At 48.5% G+C, this 23,838-nt stretch overlaps 1 protein-coding gene across 1 annotated transcript; it reads right to left on the bottom strand.

Annotated features, from left to right (window-relative positions):
• Positions 1-664: 664 nt before the first annotated feature.
• On the bottom strand, positions 665-22,230 carry Cilk1 (ciliogenesis associated kinase 1). Its single transcript, XM_070017291.1, has 13 exons — positions 22,033-22,230; positions 19,365-19,419; positions 15,599-15,720; positions 13,699-13,778; positions 11,181-11,313; positions 10,359-10,530; positions 9,450-9,617; positions 8,300-8,575; positions 6,126-6,316; positions 5,846-5,994; positions 4,638-4,757; positions 1,705-1,827; positions 665-1,033 (listed from the first exon to the last, which is right to left on the bottom strand). Exons 1-13 carry the CDS (start codon positions 22,131-22,133, stop codon positions 879-881), a joined length of 1,845 nt encoding a protein of 614 aa, XP_069873392.1. The 5' UTR covers positions 22,134-22,230; the 3' UTR covers positions 665-878.
• Positions 22,231-23,838: the final 1,608 nt, after the last annotated feature.

Below are 23,838 nucleotides of genomic sequence, written 5' to 3'. Positions count from 1 at the left end.
GTGAAGCTTTCTGCTGAGGCCCTGTCTGTAGGAAAAGCTCCGATTGATAGCAACACCATGTGATTTCAAAAATGGAAGAAAACAGGATATGACGGCTTGAGCTTGGTTTCACTGGAATTTTAACTGTTCTTTGCCCTAGGAAACTAGAATAAAACCAACAAATTACATATTAAGAGGCTGTTTAGGGACATGAAAGGTTGGCTCAGGTGGTACAGATTTGAGCAGGAAAGCCAAGTGAAAGCCCAAGGCTCTGAGTTCAAGCCCTAGTACCAGCACACACACAAAAATAAAAAGAAAGAAAAGAAAAAAGAAAGGAAATCCAGCCAGGGCCGGACTATTAAGAAACAATGGGTCAGCTGGTCCAAGAAAGCCTGCAGTACCGACAGAGCCGCGTTTAGTATAAAAGCACGCGATGATGTCGGCTCCTGTCCAGCCCATGTCCTTCACCTCCGCCTCCCATCACGCCCCGGGGCCAACACTGGATCAACAGCATTACATTGTCTTCAAAATCTGTATAAAATGTTATCTGGAACCCCAACGGGAAGAAAAAAGAATCACTTAAATCTTTAAAAAGTTCCTTACAAAGTTGACTGTATAAAATGCTAAAACAGAACCCATACGTACAAAATGCCATTCGTTGCTTATGAAAATAAGGGGACCCGGGTGCAGAATAAAATAATTTTATACAAAAAATGAGTATTGCATTCAAATCAATCTTTAAAAAAAAAAAAACCTTAAAAAAAAAAGGAGGAATCTGGAACTATCTCGTTCAGAAGGACGCCCACGAGGTGCAGGCTTGCTTCTCTGTCAGCGAAGCCCACGGCGCTGAGAGGCGGGCAGCCTGCTTCCTCCGGGAAGGCCGGGCCTCGGGCTGCTGGTCACCGCCTCGATGGGTACTTGGAAGCCCAGTCCGTCCTGCCGTGCACGGGCTGTGCGGCTGGGGGCCGGGGCACGAGCCCCGCGGTGCTTCTAGGCTGGGTGTGGAAGAAAGGTCGCCCTGGATGAGGCCGCACGGCCTTCAGCGAGGAGTAGCCTGCAGACAGAGACAGACTGGTCTCACCACAGGGGCTCCACCTTGCGCGCTCACTGAGCTTTTCTATTCAAGATGGACGCTCTTACCATGTGAGTCGCCGCTCCTCTTCTGGCTTTTAGGGTACTTTATTGGAGGTAAGAGTCTCCTGGGATTTACTGCTCAGGCTGGCTTTGAACCAAGATCCTCAGATCTCGGGCTTCTGAGTAGCTGGGATTACAGGCGTGAGCCACTGGAGCCCAACTCCTCATCATCCTTGGCCTCCTCTTGCTACCCGCCAGTCGGGCACGCCCGTCCTGCTCTCGGGTGGCCTGGCTAGGGTCTCCCTGACTTTCTTGGCCTGCCTGGCCCGGGAGACCGGAAGGGGGCTCGCTCCCCAGCCTGCCTCCCCGGCCTCCTTCAGGTCTGAGGCAGGCTCCTCAATGGCTCAAATTAGAGTTTGCACCCACACACCCACCCCCACAAGCCCTACTTGCTGCCAGTTCTATTTTTTCCGTAGCACTTCGGAGCATCTGCCTTGGTGTATGTCATACCTACTCAACTCGCTCACGGTCTCCAGGGTCCCGTCTCCCCAGGCCGGGAGCTCTGTCTCACCTGCCCACGCCAGGCCCAGCATGCAGCAACTGCTCAGCAGCCAACGGCTGACGCAGCCCATCCACAGCCAGGGAGCTCACCTGGGGAAGGGTCCGGAAGGGGCGCCAGGCCGACCCTCTGCATAGCGGAACCGATTTCTTTTTTCAAAAAGGAAGGGATGTAATTTCCAGTCAGTCCACTAGAACTTGTAGAGCCGGAACCAACTGATTTACAAAAAAAATCCACAAGTTTAGTGTTACCAAGACACATTCACATGATATCAGGAGATTCATAAAGCACAGCAGTGCTGAACAATAACAAACTTGTTACTTTTATAGGTCGAAAAACATGAATTCGGATGAAAATGTGGAATCTGAGTAGTATATTCCACCATACCACACCATCAGAAAAACGGGAAGGGACAAAGCCAGGGTTCCTGCCTGTAACCCAGCGACTCCGGAGACTGAGATCAGAGGACCAAGATTAGAAGCAAGCCTGGGCAGAAACAACCACACACTCCATCGCCATTTAGTCTGTCTGGAGACCTGGCTCAAGAAGTATGGTGCCAAGTTGTGGGTGCTGAGCCCTGAGGTCAAGTCCCGGTTTCAAGGGGCTGAATGGTACAGCACTGGTCTAGAATGCAAAAGGCCTTGGGTTCAATCTTTAGGGAAAAAAAAAGAGAGAGAGAGAGAAAGAAAAAGGGAAGTAAGCCAGGCGCTGGTGGCTCACACTGTCATCCCAGCTACTCAGGAGGCTGAGATCTGAGGAGCACGGGTCAAAGCCAGCCCAGCAGGAAAGTCTGTGAGACTCTTTTTTTTTGTCGGTCGTGAGGCTTGAACTCTGGGCCTGGGTGCTGTCCCTCAGCTCTTCAGCTCAAGGCGAGCGCTCTACCACTTGAGCTACAGCGCCACTTCCGGTTTTCTGGTGGTTTATTGGAGATAGGAGTCTCATGGTCTCTCCTGCCCGGGCTGGCTTTGAACCGCGATCCTCAGATCTCAGCCTCCTGAGTAGCTAGGATTACAGGCGTGAGCCACCAGCACCCGGCTGTCTGTGAGACTCTTATCTCCAATGAACCACCAGAAAACCGGAAGTGGGGATATGGCTCAAGGTGGTAGAGAGCTAGTCTTGACAGTGCCCAGGCCCTGAGTTCAAGCCCCACGACCAACAAAAAAAAGAAAAAAGAAAAAAATGAAGAATGGGCTAACATAAATAATACACTACAGCTTTATGTGGTTTAATATATAATACATATGTATATGTAATATATATAGATATTATAGAATATATGTCACGTATAATAGGTTTATATATATATGTATATCATATACCCTATGATACATATAAATACAACTGCTACATATTCATTAAAATGAGATCACAACCCAGGATCATGTTTCTATAAACTTTAAATGATGCAAAACCAGGCTATGAATTTCACACATTTTAAAAATTAAATTTATTTTTTACTATCTTTAAATAGTTGTACAAAGGAGTTTTAATTCAGTATGACATTTTCACTTATTTATTTATGTCAGTCCTGGGGCTTGAACTCAGGACCCAAGTGCTGTCTCTCAGCTTGTGTGCTGCTCAAGGCCAGTGCTCTACCACTTAAGCCACAACACACTTTTGTTTTATTTTTGCTGGTTCATTGGTGATAAGACTCTCAAGGACTTTCTTGGCCAGACTGGCGTTAGACCAAGATCCTCAGATCTCAACCTCCTTAGTAGGAGGATTATAGGAGTGAGTCATCAGTGCCAGCCATGTTTTTTTTTTTTTTTTCTTTTCCTCCTTTTTCTTTAAAAAAAAAAAAAAAAATGTCAACAGTGAAAAAACTAGAGCAGGCTGGGATGGAGGATGGGGAGGGAAAAGTCTAGAGGCCAGGCTTCAAGTTTGACTTATTTTTGTTGTTGGAAGTTGAGGGAAGGACTCACTAGCTAGCCCAGGTTGGCCTTGAACTCATGGTCTTCCTGCCTCCACTTTCCAAACACCTTGCATCACGATGCCTGGCTCACAATGTTTGGCATCTTCCTGGGAGGTGTGTATGGGCACTGATACATCATCTCTCTCTTCTTTGTCTTTCTTAAAATAAATGGTGATGAGCGAAGGAAGGAGCAATGAAGATAAGATTGCCTTGGCACTGTGGCAGGAAGCGGCACACAGTAGGGCTGCCTGTGGCGGGAAGCGGCACACAGTAGGGCTGTCTATGGCAGGAAGTGGCACACAGTAGGGCTGCCTGTGGCAGGAAGCGGCACACAGTAGGGCTGCCTGTGGCGGGAAGCGGCACACAGTAGGGCTGCCTGTGGCAGGAAGCGGCACACAGTAGGGCTGCCTGTGGCAGGAAGCGGCACACAGTAGGGCTGCCTGTGGCAGGAAGCGGCACACAGTAGGGCTGCCTGTGGCAGGAAGCGGCACACAGTAGGGCTGTCTATGGCAGGAAGCGGCACACAGTAGGGCTGTCTATGGCAGGAAGCGGCACACAGTAGGGCTGCCTGTGGCAGGAAGTGGCACACAGTAGGGCTGCCTGTGGCAGGAAGCGGCACACAGTAGGGCTGCCTGTGGCAGGAAGCGGCACACAGTAGGGCTGCCTGTGGCAGGAAGTGGCACACAGTAGGGCTGCCTGTGGCAGGAAGCGGCACACAGTAGGGCTGCCTCATGGAGGGGGACAGGACGCAGAAACAGGTGTACTGAGAATGGGGTCACTGAGCATAGAGAACTTTGACAGAGAAGGAGAGAAGGGCTTACAAGTATGCACCTTCCAATCGGAAGGACCCGGACACCGCCTGAGGCTGGCTAATCCGACGGACAGCAGCAGCAAGGAAGGGGGAGATGTGGCAAGTCTGGAAAGTCAATTCTGCTTTTCCCTTCGGCCAAGGAAGATTCCGCACCACCTCTGTCTTAACCCAGAGCCCGGCTCAGGACCTGCGGCCAACACGGGCCGGAGAGCCCTGCATGTCTTCACACTAGAAACGCCTACCATGCCACCGCCAGAAAACGTGCCTTTTGTCATTTAGGGGAGTTAACAGTTGTTACTCACCCGAGTTTATTTTGCTGATTACTGACACTGACCCCGAAGACTTGCCAGAACTGGACCATGGGTTGGACGGGATAAAGTCCTTGCCTGGATTTGGGAGTATGCCATTTCTTATGTTGATTCCTAAATAGAGAAGAAAGGAATTTGAAATGGAAAATACGAAGCATGGATAAAGGAACTGTGGTACATATACACAATGGAATACTATTCAGACCTAAAAAGAGACAAGATCAAAATCCCGCCATTCACCGCAGAATGGGCAAGATGGAAGGAGATTATAAGGGGAATAAGCCAGGAGCAGACCAAAACGACTGCACAATGCTTACGCATGGACTCCAAACCAAGCCGAGCACACAGAGACTGAAGTCGGGAGCTCTCGACGCTCTCAAACGAAGGCCAAGAGCCTCCATGGCCACTGCGAGCCTGGGCTGCCCTCTCCCTCCACCCGCTCCGCTGCCCGCCCCCTCCCTCCTCCCCTCCACCCGCTCCCTCCTCCCCTCCACCAGCTCCCTCCTCCCCTCCACCCGCTCCCTTCTCCCCTCCACCCCGCTCCCTCCTCCCCTCCACCCGCTCCCTCCTCCCCTCCACCCTGCTCCCTCCTCCCCTCTACCCGCTCCCTCCTCCCCTCCACCCCACTCCCTCCTCCCCTCCACCCGCTCCCTCCTCCCTTCCACCCGCTCCCTCCTCCCCTCCACCCTGCTCCCTCCTCCCCTCCACCCGCTCCCTCCTCCCCTCCACCCGCTCCATGTGGCAGGTGCTCAGCACAGGCCATGCAGGGCTTGGCTAACACCGCAGGCTTGAGGCAGACTCTGCAAAGAGGCCTGGGCACCACCAGATGGCGCCGATGCTTATGTCCCCCACAGCGCTGCCCGGAGAACGCAATTTCTCCTAGACCTGCTGTCATTGGATGGGGCCCGAGGGGGTGGGGTGGGGGGAAAGGAGTTTCTGTTCAATCCTCCATGGAGGCCTAACTCAGTTTCCTACACCTCATGTTTTATCCCAGATGACTGCGTAAGATCAACACAGGACACCCAGGCTTCCATAAACACATGTACGTGGTTCGTGGTTCTCGAAACGGCCAGTGTATCCAGAGCATAGAAACAGGAGAGAGACAGAGCAGGAGACATTTTTGCAACTTTGTAAGACATTTGGATATGAGATCACAGGGAATTCCGCACAGCAGTCAGAGCAGAGGTAAGCCGTTTCCTCACCGGGCAGGTACCGAGAGTGCTTCAAGTAGTGTAGCTTGGCTGCGGACCTCAGGGTGGGCGTGTCTCTCCTGGGATGGGAAGGCTGGGTGGGGGCGCTACTGCCTGTACCCGCAGGCTCGGAGGGCTTCAGGTCCAGAATACTCTCAAATCTGTGTCAAGAGAACACGGTCTAAGTGGGCAGGACACAGAGAGAGAGAGAGCCAGAGCCAGAGCCAGAGCCAGCGCACACTATGGGACAGACCCGGAGACCCCGCAGGCCCCGCGTGACCCTCACGCTCACCTGCAGAGAGTCTCATCGCTCTGCCTCTTCTTGCTTCTCTGGTCAGTCCTGGTGAGGGGTGAAGTGAAATCCAGGCTGTCCAAGTCAGCCCACTCATCGGAACCCTTCGTCGACCTGGAAATGAGCCCCCACCGCCTCCGGCTCTTTGGCTTGATCTCCTCGCTCCTGTGCTCCGGGCCGGCTAGGATTTTCTATGTGGACAAGGGGGGGGGGGGCACTGTGTGGCGTTACTGGAGTTCGTGCATGGTAGCTCTTACTCCGATTCCCTCCATTATGAGGAGCACTGCTTACTTGAAGGGTCCTTGAGGACCACCACCCCAGGTCTTCCATCTCACCTCTCTCTCGCTCTCTCTCTCTCCCCCAGCCCCATCCGTGAACAAGCACAGGATTTCCACCACCACAACAGAGGCGCAAGAGCTCACGGCCAAGGGGTCAGCCATCTTGCTCTTTTACAAACACCAATGCACCTAATGCTTCCTTTGGCTGCTCAACGCACCTGCGAATGAACGCTGAACTTACAGAATTCGCTACCATGGGAAACCTCCAAACCATGCCACCCCCAAACTGTGAGTGGTGTAACGTGCCCAAAGATGCCCGCAGCTCGAGTGCTGGCAGGCCCCGCTCAGCCCCGGAGTGCCTCCAGTAAGACAAGCTGAGAGGAGAGGCACCTCTCGCATAAAAGGGCTAGAGCATTAAAAAGCTGGTGACATGGGCTGGGAAGGTGGCTCAGTGGTAGAGTGCTTGCCTTGCATGCCTGAGGCCCTGGGTTCGATTCCTCAGCACCACATAAGCAAAAAGAAAAAAGCCGGAAGTGGCGCTGTGGCTCAAGTGATAGAGCGCTAGCCTTGAGCTGAAGAGCTGAGGGACAGCGCCCAGGCCCAGAGTTCAGGCCCCACGACCCGACCCCCAAAAAAACAAAACAAAAAAAATCTGGTGACAGCTGGGTGCTGGTGGCTCACGCCTATAATCCTAACTACTCAGCAGGCTGAGATCTGAGGATTGTGGTTCAAAGCCAGCTCAGGCAGGATAGTCCATGAGACTCATCTTCAATAAACCACTAGAAAACTTGAAGTGGCGCTGTGGCTCAAGCGGTAGAGCGCTTGCCTTGAGCTGAAGGGCGCAGGGATAGAGCCCAAGCCCTGAGTTCAAGCCCCACGACCGACAGAAAAAAAAAAAAAAAGCTGGTGATAACTACTGTTCCTTCTCATGTTACCTTTCTACTGAATCTAACACTTGGAAATCAGGTGGAGAAAACAGACTTGGGCTCCACTAAAAGTCCACAGCGACAAGCTGAGGTGAAGCAGTACTAGGAGTGAAAGCCGGCAAGTGTCTGCGGGGCTCCCGATGGGTTTCAGTGCATCTCTCTCAGCACCACACGTGAGCTCCAGTACTGTCCAGAGGCCAAAACGTGCACCATGACCTTCCTTTTATAGACGAGGTAAGTTTTTCCGCAGGGACTCATAATATCAATGATGAACACTTACTGAGTTGGTTTTCTTCTTTTTTGTGTATGTGTGTCAATCCTGGGGCTTGAACTCAGGGCCTGGGCACTGTCTCTGAGCTTTTATACTCAAGGCTAGTGCTCTACCACTTGAGACATAGCTCCAGTGGCAGCCTTGTTTGTGCTTCATTGAAGAGTCTCACAGACTTTCCTGCCCAGGTTGGCTTCCAACCATGATCCTCAGATCTCAGCCTTCTGAATAGTTAGGATGACAGGTACGAGCCGCTGCTACCTGGCTGTTAGTGAGTTCTCACTGTGTACTAGACACTAACGTGCTGTCAGGTGTTAAGTGGAACACCTGCCCCAGGTGGATGCTGTCAGCAGCCTTGCTTCATGGACAAGAGCGTGAAGATGTTAGAAGCCATGCACATGCTCAGGTCACCTAGCTGTCACCCGGCAGAGCCTGTGTGCACAGCTCACCGCCCCAGCCTCCTACTGCCCCAGCCTCCTACCGCCCCAGCAACAGAACCTTGCTTATCAAGAGCAAAGCTAGAACTTACAACGTAGACCCCAAACCGAGAGACTTTTCACAGTTCCAATGCCACGGTAGCAATGAGCATATTACATTAGACCTCACAGACTGAAAAGGGAAGGACTTCATTTCATCTTATTTGTCAGAGGACAAGTAAGACAGGCACGGAGCACAGCCCCCTGGCAAATCCTCACTGCTTACTGGCGGAGGATTCTTGTTGTGGAGGGATGGGAAGAGCAGTGGGCTCGGGTGGTCTGTCCGGGAGGCTTCTGCTTTGTAGGGGTACACGAGGCACTGGGGGGCCGGGTTGGCCCTGGCGTGCGGCTTGGCCGGGGGATGGGCAGGAGGGGCGGGCCTGATGTGAGCAGGGGGCCCGGCCTTCTCCAGGACATCCTTCTGTGGCTTTCCTGAATCCTGGAGTCTCTGAGTGGCAGTGCCCAGTGGGTGTCCAATCTGGAAGTAAGCATAGCGAAGCGCCTGGAAGGACAAACGAGACCTTAGGAGAAAAGTCGAGCCAGCAGAAATCACTGACTTTCAGGGAGTTCGTTTTCTCATGGATGCAAGTGAAAAGAAAATCTGTTTCATGGACTCTTCATCGAGCTAAAAATTAAAAAAATCACATACATAGCTGGGTGCTGGTGACTCACTGTAATCCTAACTACTCAGGAGGCTGAGATCTGAGGATCGTGATTCAAAGCCAGCCTGGGCAGAAAAGTCTGTGGGACTCTGATCTCCAATTAACCACCAGAAAACCCTGAAGTAGAGTTGTGGCTTAAGTGGCATAGTGCTAGCCTTGACCAAAAAAGCTCAAGGACAGTGCCCAGGCTCTGAATTCAAGCCCCAGGACTGGCACCAAAACACAAACAAACAAACAAAACTCACATAAATATACTAAAACATTACAAAATGTAAATTAAAAATGCATTAAAATGACAAGGGCAGTGTTAGCTTGAGTCTACCTCACAGCAATCCTCACCGTCATCTTCCAGCTGAATGAGTCTGGCTTTGCCAAGTGTGAAGTTACAACTGACTACACGGTCTTAAGTGATAGAGCAGATATCTGAAACTAGTCTCCGAAACCAGAGACACACATCTATTTTCACTCCCACCCCTGCTACTGAGAGCATTCAGACTTTATGCTGATGGTCAAAGCAATTACACTGCTTGACCTGGACCCCTTCGATTAGACACAGGAGGCTTCAAATAACCTCAAGCTCTCCTATCACACACCACACCACGAGTGGCATTCAGTGCTGTCACCCATAAAAGGCTTCCTGTGTGATTTACAGAAACGATTCAGTCAGATCAAAACCTGGGAGGAAACGCATTCGCGAAGAACGCAGCAGACAACCTGACTGGCGGTCGGCCGCTTCCTGGGGTCCCACTGCAGCATGTCTCTGAGGAGCTGAATGGCTTCGCTGCTGGCATTGGGGATCAGGGTCTTTAAGTTGCTGGGCACGCACTGGGGCCAGCGGAAGTTCATCGCGCTTGAAAGCTGGTGGCCTTCAGGCCAGTCAGTCTGAAAGAAGGAAAAGACAGAAAACCTCGCTCGACCAGTTGCTATGACTTGGGTTTGTCTTCTTCTATGTGTGCCCATAATCAAGAGGCAGTGTTCCCTGCGTGGGCAGCAGAGGTGATGGGTGGTCCTCATGAAGCAACTATAGGGAACATAAAATCTAAGAAACATTAGGAAAGATCCAGAATCCCCCACCAACCTGTCTTACAACCTTCATCGAGAGCAGTCCATCTCTTGAGACTGGGATGGCACCAAATTAGTATTTTGCCAAGTAGGTTCCAAGACACAAAAATACCTATACAGACAACTGTCTTCATAACACAAAACACAGCTGAAGAGGGAGAGGACACTAGGGAAGGAGTGAGGAGGGAGGGCCATGGAGAAACAGAGGGGTCCGGCTACCAGAGACACCCAGCCATGGCGGAGGGGGCCCGGGCCCCACAGAACACAGAAGTGGGGGCCCTTCCAGCAAACAACCAGGGATGCAAAGAGGGGCTGAGGATGAGCTGAGGGGTGGGCAGTGGAGAGCGAACGAGTATTTTTTAGGCGAGAAGGACAGTAACTAAGCCATCCTTTTGGAGGATGGATCTGGACACAGACTCCACGAGATGCTAGAGGGAAGACGCTGGAAGGCAGAAGGATTCTAGAACAGGCACAAGGCTGGGGAGTGTTGCCCCGCCCCTGGGGAAGGGACCGTGGGAAGCTGCTGGCTTTGGCCCAGGGGACTCTGCTCCACAGCATTACCTTCTTGGGTGTCCCCAACACTTGGCAAATCTTGAAAATTGTGTCGATTTCACTGGCCCCAGGGAAGAGCGGCCTGAGCATGTACACCTCTGCCATGATGCACCCCACGGCCCACACATCAATGGGGGAGCTGTAGCTGGTGGACCTCAGTAGCACCTCCGGCGCTCGGTACCTGGAGCGACAAAGCCAGCTGCCAGCTCGGCTCACCCGCCAGAGGCAAGCTCGGTCACGAGCTGAGCCCGGGGAACCCCGGGGCAGCGCGCTCTCTTGGTCAGGTAGACTCAGGACTCAGCACGTGCCGGCTCCTGTGGAGAAGCAACGCTTCCCACTTGAGGACTTTCCATTAAACAGTTCCTCATAGGAGTCTTTCTTATAGTACTTGTGAGAGATAGAGAGTGACAGAGAAGAGAGGAAAAGAGAGAGGGAGGAAGGGAGGGGGAGGGAGAGAGGATGGAGGAAGGAGAGGGGGAGAGAAGGGAAGAGAGGAAAGAACGTAAAACTCCTATGAGGCTCACCTCCAGGTATGGCAAACTATAAATCATTTCCAGGTTTTGACAGGAGCAATTACACGGGTTTTTCAAACAAGCCTGTGGAGAATCTCTTGCATAACTCTCCTGGCACAGGATCCTGGGGAGGCCTACGCACAACACTCATTTATACTGAGAGGCATGACGGGTTCCTTTTAAGATCATTTGACACTGGCTTTCCCCCATGTGATGCCAACGTACCTACTGCCTCGGGTGCCGGTGGCTGCTACAGCCCTCCTTGGGATGGCACCTCTCTAACGAATACCTAAATCACTGTAAGGGTGAGAACACTCACCATCGAGTAGAGACGTAGTCTGTGTAGGGTGGTCTGGACCGGATCTCTCGAGCCAGCCCGAAGTCTGCGATCTTCACGAGTTCCGGGCCCATGCACAGGAGGTTCTCAGGCTTCAGGTCCCGATGGAAGAAGCCTGTGGAGACAACGAACCCCAAATCCAAGCTTGCTCTGAGCATCCTCATCACCGCATCTGCTCAACTCATAGCAGCTGTGACGTAAGAGCTGTGTGCTGTGACACCATAGCCGTGCACTCATCCCTCAGGCCGCGTGCGGCTCTCCACACTTCTCACAAGTTGACCTCAAGCCAGGCTCTGTGGCTCACACCTGTAACCTTAACTACTTAAAGGCTGAGACATGAGGACTCTGGTCCAAAGCCAGCATGGGCAAGAAAGTCCATGAGATTAAGTTCCAATTAACCAGCAAAAAGCCAGACGTGGAAGTGTGGCTCAAGTGGTAGAGCACCAGCCTTGAGCACAAAAGCCCAGGGCCAGTTCCCAGGGCTTGAGTTCAAGCCCTCAGGACCTGTACACACACACACACACACACACACACACACACACACACACACACACACACACACACACACACACACAATTAGGGCTGGTGAGGCTAGTGACATAACCCAAGTGTGAAGAGGTGATGCTAAAACTCGGCTCTCTCTCTCATCTGGGCACATGCTCCCTCTTGGCGCCGCATGGCTGTGACAATGGCCCCGTGTTTCTCTGGGCTCCTGACGGACACTGGAAATCCGTTAGCTGAGTCACTCAAGAGATCATGCAAAGGCAGAGCATTGTTAGGATAAGAAACGCCCAGCTCAGAATGGCCTGGCTTGCAGAAGGCAGGGAGTGACCTTCAGTCTACGCTGAACATAAGACAGCTTGCTGTGCTCACTTATTTTGTTACCAACCACTGGGCAAGAAACACGTCACAGGCCACGAGGAGGCCCTTCCTCCTTCCCCACACTCTTCCTGACAATCTCACTGAACATGTGGAATTGGGCAGAGCATGATTAACTAAAGCAGGTTTAGGGAGCAGGCCTTCCTGTGTAGACACTGTGATTTCAGACAATACTGGATTTAAGCCTACAGTGTTTTTATCCAAAAAAGCCCATAGTAACAGTGAGGCACAGACAGGTAAAGGATGCTCAAGGCCAGGCACCTAGAGAAGGTAGTTGAACATAGGAACGGGGACTTCTTAGGGGGAACAAAATCTGTCCTCCAAAGCACCTGCCGCCATGGGCCACCGTTCAGGGTTGGTTGGCCCGAATGTGCGCAGGGGCGGCTCGGGGACAAGACAGACCATTTGCAGAGGTTACTGAATTCCTGGGAAGTGCATGTGCCTTGGCACTGCTCAGTCAGTACCCAGGAGAGGCATGTGTTTGTCCCGTGGGGGAAATACTGAGAGACGTGAAATTCAGCCATAGCAACCACCTGCAGGCTGCTTCCCTCCCTCAGGAGGTGACTCCCCGGGGCAGAACATACCCACAGTGAGAATGTGCTCCCAGGAATGGCCCGTGATGCACGAGTCAGCTCTGTGGACCGCTTCTCTCACACACACACACACACACACACACACACACACACACACACACACGCACGCACGCACACACGCACGCATGCACACACACACACACGAGGTATGTGTACTTTTATATATAGGAATACATTAATAAATATATTTATACATTCATATTATATATGTACTTATATACGAATATGTACGTACATATTCCTTCCTTCCTTCCATTACTGGAGAAAAGGAATAACAACAGAGAGGCACTTGACCCAAGTCAGGTCAATACCAAATAAAATCCACTCGTTTCTAACAGTCCTTTATCAGTGGATATGGGATCCACACATTTAGTGTCCATTGCACGTACAATCATCCATTTTCTTCATCTTGGATTCCCCCGTTCTCTTGCAGGACAGACTTTTTCTAGCAAAGTGTGGCCTGTGCTAATGGGCTGTCCAAACAACGCATGCCACCCTTACTGTGGGGCCCTCTGAACTTCCATTTCTTCTTGGACAGGAATAGATGCCCTCTGCTCCCGCTGCCCAAGAAGCTGAGGGTCACAGGATCTGTGGATTCTCCTGCCCCTGGCTTGAAGTTTGAAGTTTTAATCTATTTTGTGGTCCCATATTGCACAAATCTTCTTAGGCTACTTCTAAGCTCTTGTGAAACAAACTGAAATACAAAAACCTTAGAAAATGCGAAGTGGCAGTGAACAGGTGTCAGTGGGTAAAACAATACACCAAGTGTCTCAGAATTCTCATTTTCACTCTCATTAATACATCAGGTAACAGTCAGGAATAAATCTTACATCTACCACAAACAAGCTTGACGAATGGAAACAGGACATGATAAGTAAAGTCCAGAAATCAAGCTCCAAAAAACAATGTATTTCAAAGTCCATTGTCCTGACACCCCTCAATTCTTCAGCCTTTCTGGGAGTTAGTTATGGCAGAGAGTAAAGCTTTCTACTCTGATGTGTGGTGACACTGCACCCCAAATCACCCACCATGTTTGTGAATGAACGCGAGGCCTTGCAGTATCTGGTACATAATATTCCTTACAGCCGACTCCGGGAACAGCTTATTTCTACATAGGAAAGAGAAAAACAAAGCTATTAATGTGAGTCTATGTATTACTAGGTTTCTCCTGTGTTCTTCTGGTTACATCATAAGAAACAAAGGGAAAATTTTGCTCATATGTATTTGATCCTTTGATAAGAAAGACAAAGGAAAACAATCATTTGTCCATACAGAGGACCTAACTGAAAATGCCAAATATATTCAATTATATTACAAAGAAAAGATCAAACCTTTTATAATAAACAAAATTTCCCCTAACATAATTGAGAAAATCTATGATCAAGCTGGGTAGAGCAATCTGTATTCCCAGTACTTAGGAGATAGATGCAGGAAGATCTCAAGTCTGGGGGCAACCTGGGTCACATGCCTCAAAAGTAAACAAACAAATAAATCTCCAGATGTAAGCTGTGATTTTAAAGATGTTTAGTGAGGAAGGTTTTTTATTTATTAATTTTTAAATTTTGTGTGTATGTGTGTGTACGTGTATGTGCGTGGGCTTGGACTAGGGCTTGGACTCAGAGCTTGGGCACTATCTTGCAGACTTTTCTGCCCTGCTGGGGCAGGCTTGGAACCTTGATCCTCAGATCTCAGCCTCCTAACCGGCTCAGATTGCAAGTGTGAGCCACAAGGGCCTGTCTTCAAGGTCTTTTAGATGAAGCCTTTATAAGACACGATAGGTGTTAATGTTCAGCTCCTGCTTAAGCAAGCTGTTGTGCACCAATGCTGGTACTGACAGTGCACATGGCATTTGTTCACTCCAGTCACCCAGAAATCCTATCCAAGGCATCTGCTTTCCCACCAAGAAAATGTGTCCAGGAGGACTGAGTGGCTCCTTTTCTTGTTTTTTAATTAAATTTTTATTATTCTTAAGTAGTTGTACAAAGGAGTTTTATTCAACCAGCTCATTTATAAGTGCAATGCATTTTTTTTCTTGTCAGATGTGGGGTTTGAACTCTGGGCCTGGGTGCTGTCCCCCAGCTCTTCAGCTCAAGGAAAGTACTCTACCACTTGAGCTAGAGCACCAATTCTGGTTTTCTGGTGGTTAACTGGAGATAAGTCTCATGGGCTTTCTTGCCTGGGCTGTCTTTGAACCGCGATCCTCAGATCTCAGCCTCCTGAGTAGCGAGAATGACAGGCGTGAGCCACAGATCCTAGGCACTGCAATGCATCTTGGGCAGATGGTTTCTTTTGTTGGTCGTGGGGCTTGAACTTAGGGCCAGGGTGCTGTCCCTAAGCTTTTGTGCTCAAGGTTAGTTCTCTATCACCTTAAGCCAAAGCATTACTTCCAGTTTTCTGGTGGTTAATTGGAGGTAAGAGTCTCATGGACTTTTCCTGGCTAAGCTGGCTTCCAATCATAACCCTCAGATCTCAGCTGAGTAGCTAGGATTCCAGGTGTGAGCCACCAGTGCCCCCTTGCAAATGGTTTGTTTTCAAAGTTCAAAATACCATAGCAGGGGAAGTTTCCTATGAGCCTCCCTGCCCCAGATACTTCAGGAGCGAGGAGCTACAATAAGCCTAGAATGAAGCTGTGAACACCCCTGGCAGGGTCGCTCTGCTACTCCCCCCCACACCCATCTTGTGGGAATGGAGAAGGGCAGGGTCTCTTCTGTCTTGGTGCTTCTTTGGGTGAGTGACTGTAAAACCACTGCCTTGGGAGCTATTTTGGGGTTCCCTAGCAGGAGTGAGTGTCAGGTGCTCACCCAGTGTCCACTCTCAGCCCAGTTGCAGGACCACAAAGGGACCAGAAAAAGAATCCAGAGACAATAAGCAGAGCACACATCTGCTGTGCAAATGTTTGCTTCTACGACCGTGATGATGAGCCCGTACCTTTCTTTAATGAGCTGGTAAAGGTTTTCCTTCATGTACTCAAAGATGAAATAAAGGTGGTCGTTCTCCCTGATGACCTCTTTTAACTTTACCACATTGGCGTGGTTGAGCTTCTTTAAAGACTAGAAAGGCAAGAAAGAAAAAGAAAGCCAAAAAAAAAAAATAATAAAACAAAATTAGAGAAAATCTGTAGGCAACAAGAGTGATTCTAATCATAGTTGAGAAGAAATATCTTATTTTAGAAGGGCTGGCATGCCACCCATTATGTTTTATGGACACTGTAACAAACAGTATTTCTCTCTAATCAACAGTAACTTTATCTAGAAAAACAATTCCGATGAGCTGAACAGGAAAGCAAGCATTTGACTACCAACGAGAGCTCCGGGTGCACCCAGCAGCAGGTACAGGACGGGGATATTTGAGGCACAGCCTCCAGATCTTGGAGTTCAGCTGGAAGTAGCCAGAAGGAAACCAAGCCCTGAACTTTCTAGCACTGATGTATGAAGCTACTTTTGGCTGACATCACCAGCTAACAAGGTTCAGATGCTCTGAACAGGAAATTGCTCAAATTAGCCAGCAGACTAATCAATCACATGGTTCTCTTGACCTGTCACACCGGGTGTTTAGGAGATGTTAGACATTCCTTGTTATGATGTGAGTTTAAATCACCCAGGAGGAGAGGAGATATAGGATTAGAAAGACCCTACTGGGAAATGAGAGATTTCTTTTTGCTTGTAAGGATCACAAAGGCAAAGATATCAGGAGACAGACCAGAAACCAGAGGTGGTTCAGGGCCTTTGGTGACTCACTTGCATAACTGCACAGTGGCTCGGGCAGTGGGCCCACTTCCTGCGTGTGTCACTCAACCATCAACCTGCCAAAGGTGAGGAAACACCCCTGTCTTCGGGAAAGGAGTCCTGTTCAGGTATAAAGCTGTGCACTGGGTGACAGCTGGGTGGAATGGGAGGAAGCAATGGCTGCAGCTTGCTCACAGGCCAATGAGGACTTGACAGCCAGTCCCCGAGAGAGCCAAGGGTCATGGAAGCTAGGAGAGTGAACCCTGTACTTCCCAAAGCCTTTTTCTCATCGAGCTGGGAGTCCAGCCATCGTGAACTGGAAAGCCTTCTCAACTTTGAATTTCATTACAAAGGACATTGCTTTCTGAACACAAAATGTTTTAAGGATGGAAATGTTAAAATGGGCACCTAAACGGGAAGGGACATCTTCCAGAGATATATTTCCTAAACCAACCATCTTGAAGGTTCCAAAGGAGGGTGGGAGACAAGTAACTTGTACTGGAGAAGATAAGCATGAGCAGTGCACTGGAGGACACCAGTGTGACCCGGGGGGTCAGCGGACATGGATGAAAGCCCAGGAGAATATTATGAACGGTGCCCTCCTCCAAGACTGATCAACAACCTGCGACCTACTAGGTTCCAAGGACATCCTGGGCACAAGATACTGTCTGCTCTTAAGAAGAAACAAACCAACCAAGAGCACAGGACAACGAATTCAAAATGCCTGCATCAGAACCAGGAAGATCAGATGGCGTACCAAAGGCAAGACAGAAACAAGCAACATCCGGGATACTTCAGGGTGGAGTCATCTGTGAGCACTTACCAAGTGGTCAGTGTACCAAGAATCTAGGGGGGGAAGAGGTAATGGGAAAGAAGTTTGTTCGAGGTAAGGTGTGGAAGGAGGGGAACGCAGACACTAGGTCTAAGCCACAGAGAGCAAGATTCACCCCAGTTTGGCTCTGAAAGGGGCTTACCAGGGAAGCCTCTGCTGGAGAGGGGAGCTGAGGACAAACTGTCATGTAGGGCACAGTTGGTGCAGGTATCCGGGTGATGCAAGACACAGTACATGTATGGGAGTCATACAGGTTATGTATACTGGGCAAATTTCCATGTAACACAGGGTGTATTCCTACCGAGTTCCTTTGGAAAATGTTTGCTTCAGTGGAAATACGGAGGAGAATGGCTGATTTGATTTGGCATGCAGGGACATGGCATGGATGAGAGGGTTATAAAAACAAGGTCAAAAAAAAAACCAAGGTCAAGAGAAGCAAGTAGGAGATGGAGAAAGAGTAGAGAAGTGAACACTATTCTGAGAAAAGAATGATGAACACATTCAAAGAGAAGAAGAAGGCAGTAGAAAGCAAGAGGTTAAAGATAAGGCAAAGAGGGAAAGTTACTAGAGCAACGATCTTAAGATATCAGAAGTTAAGGTGGCTTCAAATAAAGGAAAATGAACTAGGTACACTGAGGGAATGGTAGCTTGAGGAGAGATGAGGGAGATGGTCAGTATTTACTGTACTCATAAACTGATATGTTAAATAGGAGAATTTAAGAATAAATTTTTTTTTAAAAAGCAGAGAGACAGCAGGCAGGACAGGATACAGGCTCAGGCACCCTGCTCTCATGATGATGTCTGGAATTGCACAGCACTACTTAAAACAATAATGTCAGACAGATGCCAGTGGTTCCTGACTGTATCCCAGCTACTTAGGAGGCTGAGATCTGAGGCTCATGGTTTGAAGCCAGCGTGGACTGGAAAGTCCATGAGATTCTTATCTCTGATGAAACACCAAAATGCTGGAAGTAGAGCTGTGGCTCAAGTGCTAGAGAGGCAGCCTGGAGTAAAAGCGTTGAGGGACAATACCTGGACCCTGAAGATAAGCCCCAGGACCAGCACAAAAAATATAAAATAAGTCAAGTGAAGTCAAGAATTCTTTTTACATACAAGCCAAGAACATTTTCCATTACTTATGCCACAAAAAAGCAGAAACAACGACAAAAAAAAACAACAACAAACAACCCACACTTTTGGATCATCCTGTATTTCTGGATCTCTCGGAGCTTCTTTAGTTTAGGCAAGACATTGTCACACTGTGAACCACAGGTGAAATCCAGTACCGCACCTAAAATCCAGACCACTATTGTATGGTCCATAAGGTAGGAAGAGTTTTTGCAGAGAAGCGATCAGCCTGAGGAGGGCGCTAGCTCTGAACCTGAATGAAAGTTCACGTGGTATCTGTGTCCTACCCCCTCAAGGGGTGTCACTGTTTTCACCGGAAAACTTGTAATATAAAAAAAGTTACACACAAAATTATTATTATGTTTTATATTTCCTAAATTTAAATACTGTGGCAATTTGTTTTTTTTTTTTACTGTTGTTATATATGTGCCCATGAAACAGCCTACATGTGACTCTTTGGTTCATCAAATCTAAAAGATTTACTCCTTGGTCTCTTTTCCCACGTAGAGGAAAAGAAGTAAAGAAGTCAGTCTACTTAGGCAGAAAGGAGCGAAGAAGGAACAGAAGAAGGCGCGGGGACCCAAGACCCTAGTCTGCAGCTGAGTCAAGTATAGAGCCGTGGTACCCAATGCTCATCAGAGCAAACCGTCACAGAGAACACAGTACAAGTTCCCCAGGTACTACCATTATATATATCTAGGAAAAACACCATACATCAATATGCCTCTACAGGAATAGTCACAACCATATAGGCAACAATTATTCACTAACATTATACTTATTTATATCGATATTGAGATATACTTAAACTCAGATATAAGAAACCGGCGTAAGATAAAAAGCCTTCTATGAGCAGTGAATTCACCTATACCATATCAGGTATCTTCCACTTTCAATTTCAGCATTATGAAAAAAATACACATGGAATAACCATCTCAACTATGAATATACCCATAAAGCTATTTTCATCAGCCAAATATAAAGTGTTCCCTAGTATATTAATAAATACCTTAACCTCCCGAAGGTTCATGCACTCTTCCCAGGAATAAAACTTTCTTTTCATTCTAGAAGAGGAGAAAGAGAGAATCAGCATGCGTACTACCAGTATTAGGCTAAAGTTTCTCCCTCAGGTTTTGTCTGAGAGAGTCTTCTGGATGGGTGAATACACCTCTATATTCCCAGTTGCCTAGCAGAACTCCCTGTGTCAGTGTAAATCCTCCAAGTATGGCAGACACTGAGCTATGTGCTTATGACCAATTTGAATGGGGCTGGTCCAACAGAACTAAATCCTATTGTAAGTGAATTGCAACTTAAGCCACCTGTGGTACTTGCTACTCTTTGGAGTGGCACTGTCCTGGACTCCATTGCTCAGGAGAGAGCAAAGCATGGTCCTAGTGCCAACAGCGCCTACAATCTGTTTGTATATAGCCCACAAGACAAGGATGACACTCGTACTTTTAAGTAACTGGGGAATCGGAAGATAACTCCTATGCGATGATACGTGAAAGCTCTCGGTCTCCACAGATGAGGACTTGGCCACAGGTGATCGCTGACTCTCCCGGACCTCATGCTGGTTCCGGACACACCCTAACCTCTGTCTCCTCGGCTCACTCTGACACGTATTCCTGCTTGAGAGCTCCGTTCCTGTGATCATGCTCCAAATATTGCTTAGCCCTCCTGTGTGGTGGGCACATAGGACACGAAGTCAAAAGATGAGAAAGAATGTCCCTCGTGGAATGGACATTATAGAAGGAAAGTAGAAAAGACGCCAGTGCTACAACAGGCTCGGAGGAACCTAATGTACCCCACACTTTGGGAAGATGAAGAGGTATTTCTAACACTCTAATGGAGACGAGTTTCAACCCAGATCTGAAGGCACAGTAGAACTGAGCCGGGCAGGAGAGGTAGAGGCCATCACAGGGAAGATGTGAGCAGAAGGTGTCTGGTGAGGTTCAGAAGCTAAGAGGCCAGAGAATAAAGCAAACACCTGTGACAGGAGACAAGACTGAAGGAAGCAAGCAGGGTTCAAAGGATGCAGCAATGTGTAGGTCACATCTAAAATGTGGGCCTTGATCCTAAAACTAACAGCTATTAAAAATTAACCATCTGGCTGAGCATGTGGCCAGATGGCAGAAAGCTCACCCAACAAGGTCCAGTGTTTGTTAGCAAACTTTAGTACCAACAAGACAATCAAACAAGGGCTGGGGAGGTGGCTCAGTGGTAGAGTGCTTGTCTTGCATGCATGAGGCCCTGGGTTCAATTCCTTAGCACCATATAAACAGAAAAAGCCAGAAGTGGTTCTGTGGCTCAAGTGGTAGAGCACTAGCCTTGAGCTGAAGAACTGAGAGACCATGCCCAGGCCCAGAGTTCAGGATCCACAACCAACCAAAAAAAAAAAAAAAAAAAGACAAACAAATGAGTGAATGAATGAATGAATGAATAAATGAGTAAATGGTCAATGGCTTCAAGCCATCGAAAGCTATCTTAGCTGGACTCTCCTAAATGCAGAGGCAAGGAGTCCACTTGGGGAGTAGTTTTGGAAAGCCACTTGGGGAGTAGATTTGGAAAGCCAGGGCAAAGAGGAGAGATGCCCTGCAGAGACCTGGAAAGCCCAGTAAAAAGACAGGCCCGCTGGCACCAGTGGCTCATGCCCAGAATCCTAGCTACTCGGGAGGCTGAGAACTGAGGATTCCAAGCCAGACAACTCTTCCAGAGTCTCTTCTCCAATTAACAAGCAGCAAAAAAACTGGAAGGAGGCATGGCCTAGGTGGTACAGCTCCAATTGCAAGCAAAAAAAAAATCCAAGTGAGAGCTTGAGGTCTTGAGTTCAAGCACCAGTATGTGCAAACACACATGCATGCGTGTGTATGCACTGATGGGCATATACACACATGTATACACACACACACATACACACCAATCACTACGGTCTGCAATGAAGAGGAATGACTGGAAGCCAGAGGCCCTGCAGAAGAGCTAGCAGCCAGTGGTGAGCACCCAGAGCTGAATGGAGAAGAAGAGGCCAACAGTAGAGGAATAGGACTAGACACCCTAAGGTGAGTCAGAAGAGGCAGGGAGCCAGCTGACTCTCAGGTTTTGAGGACAAATATCACTCATCAAGATAAGGAACAGTGAGGAGAATAGAATTTGGGGAACAGTGAAGAGTATGCATGAGTTGAATTTGGGGTATGATGAAGGTCACATGTTTGCAGGACTAGGAAGACAACCGGAGATGGACATAGTGGGCAGACTTCTAGCCAGCAGACCCAGCCATGTGCCAGGGTGCCATTGCTGTGATTGGTTCACAGACGCCAAAGACTCAGCTTCCACTTCAGATTTCTCAGTGCCCATGACTTGAGGTGGGAGGGAGTGAAGAGCACACAGCGCCCTGCCACAGCCACAGGGGAGCCGGGGCCTTCAGGATGCATTGGCAACTAACTGTGGCCTACGGCGGTGTGAGCTTGGAGGCAGACCTGTCCAGCCATCAGCGAGACCCCACACGGGCCCTGATTGTAGCCGCATTAGAGACCCTCACAAGAGACCCCCCAGCTAAGCAGTGACTGCGAGATGAATGTATGAACTTTGGCTGTCCCAGGACCGTGAGCTGATGGGCAGGAGAAACTATCTTGACCACAGGTGGCTGGCATGGACTCCCGAGCGTGAAGGGGGAATCTTACTTCTTAATGGCGATCAGCTCCCCGGACTCCACGCTTTTTCCCAGCAGGACAGAACCGTAAGTCCCGTCCCCAAGCTGCTTGATGACCGTGTATCTGTTCATGGCCACCAGATGCTCATCCCAGGGCCCAGGCGGTCCCGGCCCGCGGCCTAGCAGGCCTCCCCAGAATGTAACCAGATTTTCCGGTGGCAGCACCAATGCCAGGTGTTCAACAGGAGGTGACTGGCTCCCACAGACATATTTTCAAAAGGCAGTCTTCTGCCTGCAGAGAAATATTAAAGATGAGGACACATGCTAGTAATGGACATTTCAAGAGAGAGAGAGAGAGAGAGAGAGAGAGAGAGAGAGAGAGAGAGAGTGTGTGTGTGTGTGTGTGTGTGTGTGTGTGTGTGTGTGTGTGTGTTTATGTCCAAATCAGGGCTTGGTGATGAATTACAAACTTCCCAGCCTGGCCCTGTGTATAAATAAAGTTTTATTATTGGGACCCAGGCAAACTCATACCCCTGAAAGTATCTATAACTATAGTAGCAAAGTTGAATGTCCATGATACTGTAGGGCATGAAAGTCTAAACTATTTTTACTCTGGCTTTTTAACAAACAAGTTTGTCAGTCTCAGGTCTAAATAATGCTCTTTTCAGATTCAAGTAAGTATCTTTACGAAGTTAAAGACACCATGTTTGAAAAGTAATGAAATGAATCAGCTCTCATTCAACGCTTTCTGCTGATTGGTCAAGCTGGGAAAACTATGTGATAACCAGAGTTGGTGAAAATGGCAAGCTGAGCTAAATATACCAGGTTCTATATCCTAAGGCATAGTTAACAGCATAAACTCACAAAAGCCACAAAACATTCAAAGTAATCTCTCCAGAAAGAGGCCTACGTGTGCTCCATGACTTCTTCATGGCCAAGTGCTAACAGTGTGATTGTTACTCCTCGACAAGCAAAAGCTAAACAAACAAAAAAGAATGACTCAAGGCATGAAAGCAAGCACAAGAACCCAAGTTCAAACCCTGGCACTGCCAAAAATATGCATGGAATATATTTACCTAAAATATAGCTCAGCCTAGTTTACCCGAATGTGCTCAAAACACTTATATTAGCCTACAGTGAAGCAAAATCATCTGACACAAGCCCATTTTGTGGAAGGAAGGAAGGAAGGGAAGGAGAGAGGGAGAGAGGGAGGGAGGGAGGGAGGGAGGGAGGGATCTTTGATTTGTCAAAACTGTTCTAACTAATAGATTGGATCCTTTATTTTAAAAGAAAAAAGTATTCTTTGTTCTAGAGACAATGGCAGCTCGGTTTTTGTTTTTTTTAATCTAGAGAACATGACCTCATTTGCCTTTTGCAACTCAGTTATTAAATAATCTAGAATATTTTTCATGTCTAACCCAAAGCTGCATATTCTAGCTTCAGCTAGTTCCTTCATATTTAGTCTTCCATGGTTCCTATAAAGGAACCATATCATAAAAATGTGTACACACATGAAATTATTCGTCAAGTGTGTGTCTCAGCTCTAATTGCACAACTGCTCCCTGCAGGATCCATTTTCCATTCCTTTAATTGTCTGGCACTCATCTCAGATCTCCAGACTTCTCAAGCTCCTTGACGAATTATGGTGAGTAAAACTTAGAAATGACCTACGCTGCAGTGGCATACAGACCTCACTTATTCTTATTGAAAGGGCGTTATATTGCTGATTCAGATCTGGCAATTATTACTAGTTGATGCCTTTTCTTGGATAGCTAATGCCCTACTATTTCCTCACCCAATTAAATTATATCACTGAAGCAATGCTGGCCTAGATTAT

The sequence above is a fragment of the Dipodomys merriami genome, unplaced genomic scaffold (assembly GCF_024711535.1).
Source record: "Dipodomys merriami isolate MVZ:Mamm:240054 unplaced genomic scaffold, mDipMer1.0.p SCAF_122, whole genome shotgun sequence".
NCBI classification, from domain to species: Eukaryota; Metazoa; Chordata; class Mammalia; order Rodentia; family Heteromyidae; genus Dipodomys; species Dipodomys merriami.
This window is presented reverse-complemented; position numbering and strand designations above follow the sequence as displayed.